This window comes from Oncorhynchus nerka, linkage group LG5, assembly GCF_034236695.1.
Source record: "Oncorhynchus nerka isolate Pitt River linkage group LG5, Oner_Uvic_2.0, whole genome shotgun sequence".
Classification (NCBI taxonomy): domain Eukaryota; kingdom Metazoa; phylum Chordata; class Actinopteri; order Salmoniformes; family Salmonidae; genus Oncorhynchus; species Oncorhynchus nerka.
Window position 1 is genome coordinate 49,352,281 of NC_088400.1, and position 12,407 is coordinate 49,364,687.

The 12,407-nt window shown below is 41.7% G+C and overlaps 3 protein-coding genes across 10 annotated transcripts in view; all 3 read right to left on the minus strand.

The window, feature by feature from the left end:
* Positions 1 to 627: 627 nt before the first annotated feature.
* LOC115129564 (fibroblast growth factor-binding protein 1-like) lies at positions 628 to 1,833 on the minus strand. Of its 2 annotated transcripts, none has more exons than XM_029660068.2 (2): positions 1,727 to 1,833; positions 628 to 1,556 (listed from the first exon to the last, which is right to left on the minus strand). In XM_029660068.2, the coding sequence occupies exon 2, from the start codon at positions 1,539 to 1,541 to the stop codon at positions 870 to 872; it is 672 nt and encodes a 223-aa protein (XP_029515928.1). In that variant the 5' UTR covers positions 1,542 to 1,556; positions 1,727 to 1,833; the 3' UTR covers positions 628 to 869. The 2 variants fall into 2 exon arrangements, with proteins under 2 accessions (XP_029515928.1, XP_029515929.1); XM_029660069.2 differs by lacking the exon at positions 1,727 to 1,833 and adding an exon at positions 1,636 to 1,704.
* Positions 1,834 to 2,312: 479 nt separating this feature from the next.
* Positions 2,313 to 4,156, minus strand: LOC115129943 (fibroblast growth factor-binding protein 2-like). Its single transcript, XM_029660737.2, has 2 exons — positions 3,197 to 4,156; positions 2,313 to 2,967 (listed from the first exon to the last, which is right to left on the minus strand). The coding sequence occupies exon 1, from the start codon at positions 4,087 to 4,089 to the stop codon at positions 3,205 to 3,207; it is 885 nt and encodes a 294-aa protein (XP_029516597.1). The 5' UTR covers positions 4,090 to 4,156; the 3' UTR covers positions 2,313 to 2,967; positions 3,197 to 3,204.
* Positions 4,157 to 5,687: 1,531 nt separating this feature from the next.
* Positions 5,688 to 12,407, minus strand: part of LOC115129563 (prominin-1-A-like) — a 115,687-nt gene continuing 108,967 nt past the window's right edge. For 4 of the 7 annotated variants that reach the window (XM_029660065.2, XM_065018717.1, XM_065018715.1 and 1 more), the window contains 4 exons: positions 10,019 to 10,042; positions 8,125 to 8,228; positions 7,487 to 7,519; positions 5,688 to 7,313 (listed from right to left, as the gene is read on the minus strand). In XM_029660065.2, coding sequence (XP_029515925.1) covers positions 8,159 to 8,228; positions 10,019 to 10,042 — 94 coding nt within the window. In that variant the 3' untranslated portion in view covers positions 5,688 to 7,313; positions 7,487 to 7,519; positions 8,125 to 8,158. Of the gene's footprint in view, positions 7,314 to 7,486; positions 7,520 to 8,124; positions 8,229 to 9,270; positions 10,043 to 12,407 lie in introns of those variants that run through there. The other 3 variants (XM_065018716.1, XM_065018719.1, XM_065018718.1) reach the window with 3 other exon arrangements.

Consider the following 12,407-nt stretch of genomic DNA (forward strand, 5'->3'; position numbering starts at 1 on the left):
TTTATAGTTATAGCAAAAATATCCATTAGCTTTCAAGCAGTCATGTAATTTTACAGACATCGTGATTGTGCATTGTTGTAGTGATCTACATGAAAGGCGTAGCTAAACGTCACAGACGAGTGTTTAGAACATGTGAATTGCATTTCGCCTTGGAAAAAGCCAATGAAAAGTCAGTAGTCAGTGCCAAGGAATGCAGCATCAATCTTCTAAATGATCCCTCTAACTGACTTGGTATAATTACAGTGTGTAATTACCCAACATGCTCAAACTCCTAATATTTTGGCAAATGCAGTGGAGTACGCCTAGGAGGGTCGTGTGTGTGCGCGCATGCATGTATTCTCGTGTGCACGAGTGAGTCCATGCAGGGTGGTAGGAATAACACTCTTGACTGCCAAGTAGTAGTAAATCATACAATCATTTTTAGTCATTAGAAAAGAATGAGGAATGGGTATAAAGCTAACACATCATTGACAAGTATAATATATAAGTATACAAGTAATAATATATATGTATACAAGTATAATATATAAGTATACAAGTATAATAGCCTAACTTCAATCCAGACTCCCAGGTTACAGAGCTGCAGAAATGCTTCAACTACAAGTGCATATGAAGAGAAGAGTTGAGTACATAGAAAACACATTTATTAAGTACTGTGGCTTTACAATGAATACAACACATGGCAAAAAGGGAAAATTGGTATGGGTGGTATGAGACAATCAATCTGTAAACTCAATCAGTCTTGATATTTTAAATAAAATTATCCATCACAACCCATCAAAATGCACACATCTCCAGGAGTAACACGTGTCAATTTTGTTTATGACTAAATCAATGGGGAGAGAGGAAATTTAAATACATTTATACTCTCAGCAATCATCATTCTGGACCATGGAAAAAAAGAAAGTACACAAACTCGACCAGGAAGCCGCGCAATATTCTTCCGCCAGTCTCTTTTGATCAACTGCGCAAGATTTGGCACCGAATGAAGAGGCAGAGAGAGAGGAACGCGGCTGAATTGTAGTCCTCGGAAGTGTAACAACATCTCTGGGTGTGTAGTTAAGTTTGAAATGCGCGTCCTTGGGAGCTTTTCTGCACATACCTGCTTTAATCAAAGCCGTTGAGTCAAAGCATAAATTCTTCTTTTTCTTTAGAGCGCGCGCAATCTGTTTCCAATAGGCTTTGGTGTTGGACTCGTACCCAGGGCAAGTGGCTGGTTTGGCCACATATTCGCAGTCGAAACTTGTTTGCCCTTTTTTACAGTTCACGCTAAGCACAAAGGCATCGTCACCTGTCGCAACCCAAGTGCATTGCGTCTTGTTTTTGGCGGAGAATTTGCCCTTGAACACATTTCCTTTGGGGCTGCTGTTTTTCTTATCTGGAGATTGGACGGGTGGCTTTGGTTGCTCTCCGTCCTTTGGTCCCTGGTTTTCTTTCTTCTTCATCCCCCTTTTTTTGGATCCTTGACAGTTAGTCACCATAAACTGCTGAGATATGCAGGCAATAACCAGCATGACGGTTAGGTTGGTAAGAAGTGTCATATCCCGCTAAAATATCTGCAAAGAAAATGGCAGAGTTGTGTATGTTAGTACAGTACAATTACCTCCCATTCAAATAATTGCTACTGTAGCCTACCTATCACAACACAGCAGCATGCAGATGAGATTTATGGAGGACAATGGCGCATCATATTTAACAACATAAGTGGTTATTTTATTCAGCTCACCTGTGGATTTGGGGAAATGGAAATGGTTCAATCCCGTTGTGACACCTCGGGAACGAGCACGTGGCATTTATAGAGCACCGACACACCCACCACCACTCCCTTATTCCACCAACGTGGAACATAGGCTAAAGCGCACTGGTTGAGTTCATCTGGTGATATCTGGGTTTATCTGTTGGTGTCTTGTCAGAAGTCGTTGTCCTTAATTAGGCCTACACAGTCTATTGTCACTTATAACAAGTGAAAGGGTGCATACTGAAAATACACAATTGATTACCCCTAAAACAATATTCAGGGACTTTTCTCTACACATGTTATAGTGTGTGCACTCCGGCCTAGTAAAAGTGCAGTGAGCAACGCATTGACCGCAGCAGTCATTGAAAAAATAATATTTGAAAGAAGATACAACAGCGTCACTTACTGGGGAAAAGAGACACTGCATCTCAAAAAGGGTATTATTGAACACAAATGTAAACATGAATGTTTCCAATATTGTTCATTTTGAATTATTCCCTGCTGGTATTTAAACAATGGGGAGAGACAGGCTTTAAACCTAAAGCAAGCCAGTAAGGAACACAGACACACCAACAAGAATTAAGAACACACTTTATTCATTATATACAGACATTCATACATTGATTATGACATTTCTGTACAATGAACCAGTGGTAGAGTTTGCAGAATATGCCACTCTACTATGTGAATGACACAAAAACCTTGTCATGTTTTCCCCAACACAGCATATTCAATATGTGGTTTATGGTAATACAAACATACGCATAAACAAACATACAAAAAATGGCAAAACCAACGGTGTATCTGCCTTAGGAGAGTACATTATAGGGTACCATAGGTTTGTCGAAATGTGTAGAATGCTTTCTGACACAAAAACCATGGTACTCATTTTTGACAAAATGAGTACCGTGTGAAAGACGATGGATTTAACGATCTGTCCATACCCGATCCAGGTATGGATGCGTTCAGTTGTTATTGTGACCCTTGGAATTACAATTTCACCAAACATTTTGGATTGGTATTGGTCTCAATGGAACATTCACAACTCATGGTAAAATGGCTGCCAGGAAAGATGTTTGATTGACAGAAATGTCAGCACGATCATTCCCATGGAGAGGGTGTTCAAACTCTCTTCTGTGACATTTATTAGCAAAGTCCTCGTTTGGAAAACCACTCTGAGCACCTCTTTAGTCAGACCTTTGAAATCATCTTCACAGGGGAATCTAAATCTGGGAAACAGAAAGCAAAGGGAAATACAGTGAATTGGTTGACATTTTCTACTCAGTAAAACACGGACTAGACTTTGAGCTGAACATGAAATCATATTGGTCGTATTTTTATAGAACTTAAGTCAAATGACTTTAAGAGACATACAACTGCTCATCAAGTTATCGTCATGATATATTACACAATGGCTACAATTCAGAAAATATCAGCAGCCAACTTATTTCAACTGACCTTCATTATTAGTTCTGAAACCAACCAATGACATAGGAACAGATGCCTTGAAGTGACTGCCAACAATACTCTTGTGCAATCTTTTTGGCATTGCCCTTGACAGTGGGCTTGGTTGGTTTTGGAGTGGTTGGTTTGGGTGTCAGAAGCTTCTTCAGTACTGCTGTCTTGTTCACTGCTGGTTTTGCTCCTGCTGGTTTTGCTCCTGCTGGTTTTGCAGCTGCTGGTCTTGCCTGCTCCGGTTTTGCCTGCACAGGTCTGGATTGCACTGGCTTTGTAGGTGCTGGTCTTGCTTCTGGTTTTGCTGGCTCAGGTCTTACCTGTTCTGGTTTTGGCTGCTCAGGCTTGGTTGCGGCTGGCTTGGCCTGCTTGACGATCGGTGCCTTGGGAGTCTCTGGTTTCGCCTGGGTTGGCTCCTGGGCTTTCTCCGGCTTTTGGGGGGTGGCTGCTGATGCTGCCTCTGGTGTGGAGGAAGCGGAGTACAACATCTGGGCGTCTTCCGGTGCCCTCTTGCACATCTGAGGCTTGATAGCCTTGGGTGCCTGGCAGGCGTTCTGGAGTTTCCTCAGGTCCCACATGATCTGGGTGAAATAATGGCGAGGGTTGTTGTTGTAGGCACGACACATCTGGGGCTTGCCCGTGTACTCGCACCAGTAGGTTCTCTCGGCACCCTGGCACGATATCCTCAGCTTGGTGACATCTCCCTGGCCGGTGACGCTCATGGTGCACAAGTCCTTTGCCTTGTTGTTGAACTGGATGGGGTCCTCCCAGACACCCTTCCTGTTCTCTGCAGTAGCAGTGGCGGCAGCACCACCACCATTGCCGTTCTCGTTCTGACCCTCCACTGCCCAGAGGCAGCAGGCGAGGAGCAGCAGTGCGCTAGCCCGAGTCCACATGGTTATGCCAGATGATTAAGTGTGAGAGAGGGAGTGAGAGTGGGACTGCAGAAGCTGAGGGTCCCCCCTGCTATTTATGGGCTCAGCACACAAAGAGGGCATTCAGGTGAAAAAATCCTGGGTTACAAGAGCCATCCTGAAGAGGGGAGGAGTGTAGTGCAATGTGACTATAATTTATGGCTATCTGGAGACTGTCAATGAAAGCCAGGACCACATGCGAAACCAATTGGGAGGGAGGCGAAGGAAATAGTCAGAGAACATTGATGCCCTCAAGTTTAACCAGGTGTTATATAATCGCCCATACTAGTATAGTATATCAGTGTTTCATTGACAAATATGTCAAGCACAACTTTGTGGATTTTATCGCTTAAAAAAAATTCCAGACTGCCATTCATTTTGAGAAGCTTGGCACACGGATGCCAACATAAGATTTCTGTAATGGTTCACCATGTCATTTACATTTTTTTGTCAGTTTTACACACCGTTGGTATGTGTGGTTTTCAACTCAATACCACAAAGTGTCTTAAAATGCTATTCTATAAGGACAGTTCAAGGTTCACGGCTGTTTTAAAGTTAGATGTTTACAACCATACAGCACAGCCTATAATTTCCTTCCAAACATAAACACAATCAAATCTGAAACAGAAGTGTGGAGAAACCTGAGGATAGAAATCAGAGAAGAACAAGAATAACCCATAATAGAGTTGCTGACTCGAGACAAAGGCATGTATAGTATGTAACAGCGAGTGTGTGTGTCTGTGCTATAGAGAGGGGGGTAGCAGCACATGCCTCTTGCAACTTTATTTTCCTAGCAATCAATCATTAACGGGGGAGAAAGGGCTCCTTGTGAGTGACGCGGGATCTGTAATGTAAACTTCCGGAGCAGGATCGCTTCGCTTTGTAGAATCAGGAATTGCACTCCGTGGCCGCAAGCCAAACGAGGGGCCGGGCATTTCTTCCTCTCTCTCTCTCCCGTTTGCATGTCAGTGGCTACACAGGGTTTGCAGGGAGTACAAAGAGCTGCAAAGGTGGTGAACCAAAATATATCACTGCAGACAGCCTGAGGAACGATGAGCTTAGGTTAAGAATCGAAATATAATTACCTAGGATTTGAAATAAAATCAGCTTCACTCTCTCTGAAGTCTCTAAACTCATTACTCAATCTTCTTCTTTAACCAGTTGTACATTTAGGGTGAGGGAGAAGTGGTCACATGCAGGTCAGAAAATGTCTCTGGCCTGCACAGATGTGGGTGTGGGTGCCAAATGACTGTGGAAACCTCAAGTCCTAGCCCATAGCAAAATATAATAATCTCATATCCAAAACAGCGGGTACATAATGGGGTATGGTATGTTCTAAGTCTGACGACGACAACGGCAACATTATATAAGACTATGTGGCCTTGAGGTAATAGCTAACACGTGTTAACCCATTGTCTCATGTCAAATGTTCCTGGTCATGTGCAGATAATAATTGTCACAAAACAACGGACATGGGTGTCCAAAATAGCGACCCCCTTGCCCTTGAAAACTTGGGTAACGATTGGTTTCTCCAGCGGTCACTGAGACACACCTCTTAACGGGAACATCAATCAAAAAGATTTGTGTACAAGAATGCAACTGAAAGTTTATTCACATTTGTACACTTTCAAAAAAACAAACATCATTACAAGGACACACATTTCCAATGAGCACCATCAGTGCACCCCCCACTATCCAGTGCCACCATTACAGTTATACCCTTAAAACAACCAGGAAACATTGCACCCACTATCTAACCAGATGGTGCATATAAAATGTCTTGTCATTAGATCTCAGTAAAATAGCGTGTTATGTGATTAATCATACACTTGTTAAGGTAAGCAGTCTGCAGGCATGTACTTATTAAGTAGTAATGGTTGATTAGGAAGTGGCGTTTCTTTCCGAGACTCAACGGGCAAGATCAGTTATACCAATAAGATGTCCTCGCTCCACTCGTCAACAAGCCTCTATTGGATTGGATTAATGCTATTTGATTGACAGCACATGGTAGTTAAGCAGGCTAATGTCCCCATCTTTGTGAGGCAGACAGTAGGGAAGAAGGAACGTGTAAACAAGTGAGAACAGATGGGCTATGTTATTGGGGGGTGGCACATTTTTACAGTATGTTAACGTTGTTCAGCATAGTCCACACGGGTGTCATAAATCACTTTAAACAATACATCTCTTATATACAAATGACTATTCAATACATTCCCCCTTCCATAGGTACCAAAAGCTACTGTGGGATTTACAACAACAAAAAAGATTGAAACAATATATTATGCATAACTGTTATACAACTAAAGACCTGAGACCTACAGTAAAAATAGGATTTGGCTTCAAATAGCAGTTCTCCAATTTAAAGTTTGACCACTACAATAGCCCGGAAAATATCTTTATTTGTTAGTATACGCAACAGGATACTTTGCATTTAATGTTAATCAATTGATCAGCTAAGGAATGTTATAGTCTCTTGACATTTCTGTCCAGGTTCATGTGATATTCTACCTGTTATACACTGATATGAGATACAGTATTTCCTCATATCCAACAAGATGGTGGACACCAGTCAAAAGGCTATGGTAAAACAGGTCTAAAAGGCAACCGTCTGGAGTTTGCCTCAACCCTGTTTGTTTCACGTGACACGCCTCAAACGGCTCTCCTCATCAGTTAGTAAAACATCATCGCAAAGACCCCTCAAATATGAGCAGTAATGGCAATGCTCTAGTAGCAGCTCTACATGACATTTCAAAGGATCTTTTCATTCACTGTTTAGACAACGCGAAAGAAGTACAAAAGATTTGAGAGTACACAGCCATGTAATTGTTGTTGTGTCCTCAATTTGAACTCAGCCTCGGCTCTGATATTGTGGCCAGACTAATGTAAACACACTAGACAGCTATGTGAGATGTGAAGGATGAAGGTCGACCGACACTGGCTCAGATGTATGGCTTCCTTATAGTTCCCCCCCCCCCGGGGAAGATCAAAGAAAGGGTTGATGACAGCACCTTCTGTAGTGTCCGAGGGGGGTCCTATTGGACAGCGGATATCCAGAACAGGCTGTGACTGGTCATTAGGATCTTGTCAGTAAAAAGATCCGTGCAGACCGAGGAAGAGAGGACCGGCTGAACACACACAAAATACATCAGGTAAGGACTTCTTTTTGAAGCTTTGTCTTGTCCAAGGGGTGGGAAATTGATGGTGTCCTAAACATAGATGAAATGCAATTTAACACCGCATTCAACATCTGAGTAAAAATGCATTGATGTAAAATAGTCTAAGTGGAAAGCCAACAGATAGCATATAAAGTGGTATATTTCTATGCTAAAACGTATCATAGAAAATAGGAACAGTATCTACAAATATAGTGGAAACTTACAATCTAGTGTTTCAGTTCCAGTTTCCGATGGCACTGTAGAAAATAAGATACTGTGTCAGAAAACATTGACATTTAATTGCATCAGATTTGATTAGACATTTCAGAAGCTTATTGCTTTTGCCATTGTGAGACTCAGGGGGGAAATGAAAGCAATGAAATGTGAGTTTTGAAATGAGAGAAGGAAGACTTTCATCTTAAACTGTATAAGTCATTAGGAACAGCAAACACGCACAGCGGGCCTCGTCTATTGCACATTTATAGAGCAGTTACACGTGGTTAGACACAAATACCATCGAGCCATTTATGGTTTAGGGTTTATTAGTGATTCCAAAAACAGCAATCCTCCCCGTTGAAGACTTTCTGCAAAGCCAGTGAAGCAGACATGCGAGTGCTAAAAACAAGCTGTTGAAGAAGGGTGAATTGGGGGGTTACATAAGGAAATATGGTGTCAAGCAAAGGAGGAGACGAGAGAGAAAACTGTCGAAGTTCTGGAGGTTTTTCAGTGTGGCAACGGCATGCAGACAAACAGCAGGAGAAGATGGTATGGAAATTGCATGAGGAGAGAATAAAGGAGAGGAAGACGACGCTGATGAGGTGGCGGGAGAGATGTCGTCCGCGTATTCAGTGGTTCTCAGTACCTTTCTGGAGTCGGTCAAAAAGCCTGGGCCTCTCTCACCAGTCAATATGCCTGGGGGGAGCGGAGGCCCGTGGGAACCTAGTCATAGTGTCATAGGCAAGGATGCTGGTGGCACAGGGGTACAGGAAAGGGGGACAACATCAATGCCAGGAAAAGGGAACATTCGAGGGTCAACCATTTTGTTAGTCCTGTCTCTTGCTTTCAGATCCTACACTTGAAGGGAGCAGCAGGTTTTCCCCAAAACACAGAGAGCAGAACCACTCCATCGACCCTCGCTGAGCCAACAAGGGATGGTATGATGCCAGGGTGAATGTATGCAGTAAATTTGCCTGTGTGTAACCATACAGGTGTTGCATATGCACTGAACTGAGGGAATAACATCCACTCTATCCAAACTGATTTTATATTGACTTTTAGAGGGAAGTAGAGAGTGAAACCATGGTCATGGTGAATTGATGATGATACTGGGTAGATTGTAATAAAAGACAAGCCATAGGTGGTAGTCTCAGCATGTGTGTTATTGTCACGTTCCCCTGTCTGTCATTCTGTGGTGATGCTCTCTTTGTTTGGTTCACATTGCTTGGCCGTCCAAATGTACATTTCAGTGAAAAACATGCAGTTAGAGGTCGTTAGAAGTTCGTCACATGAGCAGTTGTCTCAGTAGCACCACACAAAAGCAGACATGCTTGCCTCTCTTTTTGCCTCTCTCGGAGCAAAAGGATCACGTGTACATTCACAGCAGTTTGCCCAATTCTAAAGAAGAGGAGACATGCAAGGAGTTTCATTTCACTTGATCAAGTCATTGTGCACAGAGCATGCAGTGGGTTAGTAATGCTCCAAAGATCATGTGAAACCCAAAACCAAAACACACAAGCGGTAAACAGTGGACTAGCTGGCTTGTTTGTGACCTCCCAATGCTGGAGCAGCAACCAGTGTAGCATCCATTGGAAAGATCAGCTGACATCCAGATGTGTCTGAGGGTCTAGCCAACCCCTTGGACATGCACTGTGTCCCAGCCACCTTATTTAACCACCCCACTGAGTGACTGACTGCCCCCTAGCCAACATGCCGCCCCTGCCCCAATCCCTCCCTGAAACAGGCCATGCAAATAGATTTTTTCCATCGGGCTGCTTTATATTTTGTTTACCTTGTCATTACAGGGTTTTTGGATACCTTGTAAATGCTCAATATGATAACCATTATTACCAATTTCCATACTGAAACAAAACATTGCATACCAAAAAAACATGATGAAAAGATATGACGTGAGAGACAGGGCATGCTATCAACCCTCGGCAATAAAAGTTTCTCTCTAAGTAGGAAAACTTGGAAAGATGCTAGCGTCTATTCTAAACGTAAACAAACGTATGGTTCTATATAGAAAGTCTAGAATGCATAAACCACAGTACTTTATCTTACACCTTAACTTACAAAAACAAAAGGTGGGCTTGTAAGAATCAAATTAAAGTGTATTAGTCGCATACACAGTTTAGCAGATGTTATAGCATCGTCCGGGTTTGGTCGGGGTAGGCCATCACTGTAAATAACAATTTGTTCTTAACTGACTAGTTAGGTTAAATACTTTTTAAAAAATGTTTAAATAGCGGGTGCAGTGAAATACTTGTGTTACTAACTCCTAATAATCAAATACTAAAAACAAGAAATCAGAGCCCTTAATGATCAACAAGGGGCACTTTTTCAAGATTGCACGCAAAGGAAAGCCAAAACGATACACCGACGGATGCATTTCAAAGCTAAAAATGTAAAACACCAAGAACCAGCACCAAGAAATCAGCAATTCAATCTATGTACAAAATCCACAGAAAAGCGCAGATGTACGGATGAGTTCTACTGCAAGGAGAAAGGAGAGGTAAAATGGGTCAAATGTATCTTACGTTTTCATGGGAATTGTCTCAATGCTACAAAGATAGAAAAAAGAACAAAAAAAATGTATGAAATGCTCGGCAATAGAAATGCACCAAAAGGTTTTTGGGCACTGATCAGATTACGTCGATACACGTCTTTGATCAAGACACTTGGTGACTTGTCTATCGCATTCATTCACTACTGTAAGTGCATGGGAGAGGTGAGGGCTACTGAAGGATGCATAAAACAATATGAATAGTACTTAATACGCCGCTTTTTAAAATTTTCTTCATAAAGTGCAAAGTGCTTGACGGAGAGAAATGAAATGAAAAGTAAGGATGGAAGAAGATGGAAATAGTAGGAATGGTTATCACAAAGTAAAATGCCAAGTCCCAGAAACAGAGGAACTGAAAAGAGAGAGAGAAAGAGAATTAAGTAGAAAGAGTTAAGATACTGTTGCTTACAACTAGTTACTACTGCAAATGAACTGCAATAGACAGAAGAGGGGAAGGCAGAGATAGGGGAAGGAAAGTAAGGCAAGATAGAAAAAGGGGCTGGACCAGAGACAGGAAAGAATCAATTCTATGACCTCCTACTGAACTTGTCTGTTGTGGATTGAGTCAAATTGTGTTAATTACCACTTTGTAATCCTGGCACATGAGAACTAATCAGACTCAGACCCAATTTCAGTCTTGTTAATGCATATCATAGGGTCTAATAAGGAAGTGTTCCCCAAGATGACTTTCCAGTCTCAAATCAATTTAACCAAATAGGCATGGGGAAAGAGCTAGTTGGGGTGGACCAATTGTAGGGGAAACTCTGTAAGAGGGATCACCATACATCAAACTAATCACTGGGTTGCACTACCAATTCACAGTAGGGGACATCCAAACCTCAGCTATAGTTCACTTAAGAGGATGATCAAAGGGTTCTTCCCGATATGTGACCAACCGGCTCAATTCGGTCTTATGTAGCAACATTTGCAATGTTTTTTTACATTTTTTATAAAAGTAGAGTCTCAGAGCTAGAAAATGGTATATCATACACTACAATTGAGGAACACTGGGAAAGTAATTCTGCTTTGAAAGTTGATAAATTTGTAACCACACTTTTGAGAAAATGGCCCTTGAATGTTTTGGTAAACCTCCTGGAGAGCTCTTCTTTGTCTACACCCATTCAGCATCCTTCACACCCTCTTAAGCCTTAGCTCCATCCATCTCTTTAAGGATTCAAATGTAAGGTCATGTGCTAAACAGAGTGAGTACGACGGTACTGTACTAAACAACCAAAGACATCAAGACTAAAGGCTGGTTTATACTACGTCTCGCGACATGTCTGTAGACAGTTGTTGCAGTGACATCATGAACATGCTATTGTCGTCTGACATCAAACTTGCTGTCGTTATGAAAAAGTATAAACACTAAAACAGGCTGCATGACATCAGCAACTTGGTGGTCCAAAATAGCATAATTGGTGTATTTGAACACCAATAAACCCACCCGTTTAAAAATGAATTTAGTTTATGTCAATCGAGCAAACCAGGCAACTAAAAGCAACTTTGTAAACAATGCTTTGGTTCGTTTCTAGCTTGTTAGCTAGCTAGCTAATGTTAAGTTAGCTGGCTAACGAGTTCAAATAATGACAATATCATATAGCTGACAACGTGCTAATTTGTATTCATTACTACAGGAAAATAAACTCACAACAAGATCATTATTTACAAGTTAATGGCCAGCTAATTACAGAAAATAACTTACGGTTGTGAGTGTGACAAAATAAAAGCAGGCCTTTCTACCGGAGAATTTAAGAACTTACACACTGTCTCGTTGGCCTAACGTTATATCTTAATTTGACTTTGGTGCAGGTCATGTTGTCCTTCACATTACCGTCTCTGCTAAACACAAACTAGATCAAATATGATCAAAGTTTATTTGTCACATTTACAGGATACAGAAGGTGTAAAAGGTACAGTGAAATGGTTACTTGCAGAGTGGAGCCTTATGTTTAGACATTTAGCTAGCTAGCTAAACAGTTAACCATAATCCTAACTTATAACATTATTACCCTGCATGAATCTGCAGGTAGCTAAAGCTAACCAACTAAGTTTGATGTTCGCTAACTAGACAGGAGTTTCTCTTTGCAATCAAACGGCAGAATTTTCTCCATCTCCTTAGATGCTTCCACCGGACATTCCACTGACTTCAAAACTCGGTCCTCCAGAAAGTGGAGAGCATTAACACTTTTGCAGTTCTTCGTGATATCTTTCATAAAAGCTGTGTTAGAAAGGATTACCTACACATACTGAGCAGCTCATGTTATAGACAGACGCTTGCTACATGGCAGACCAATCCAAACTCATTTCTCGGCATGTCCTGCCCAACCATTATCTCAGCCAATCATGGCTAGCTGGAAGGTTCC

What these genes read in the sequence shown, in the direction of transcription:
- LOC115129943 (XM_029660737.2), bottom strand. Translation starts at nt 4,089, where the DNA reads ATGTGGACTCGGGCTAGCGCACTGCTGCTCCTCGCCTGCTGCCTCTGG.
- LOC115129564 (XM_029660068.2), bottom strand. Translation starts at nt 1,541, where the DNA reads ATGACACTTCTTACCAACCTAACCGTCATGCTGGTTATTGCCTGCATA.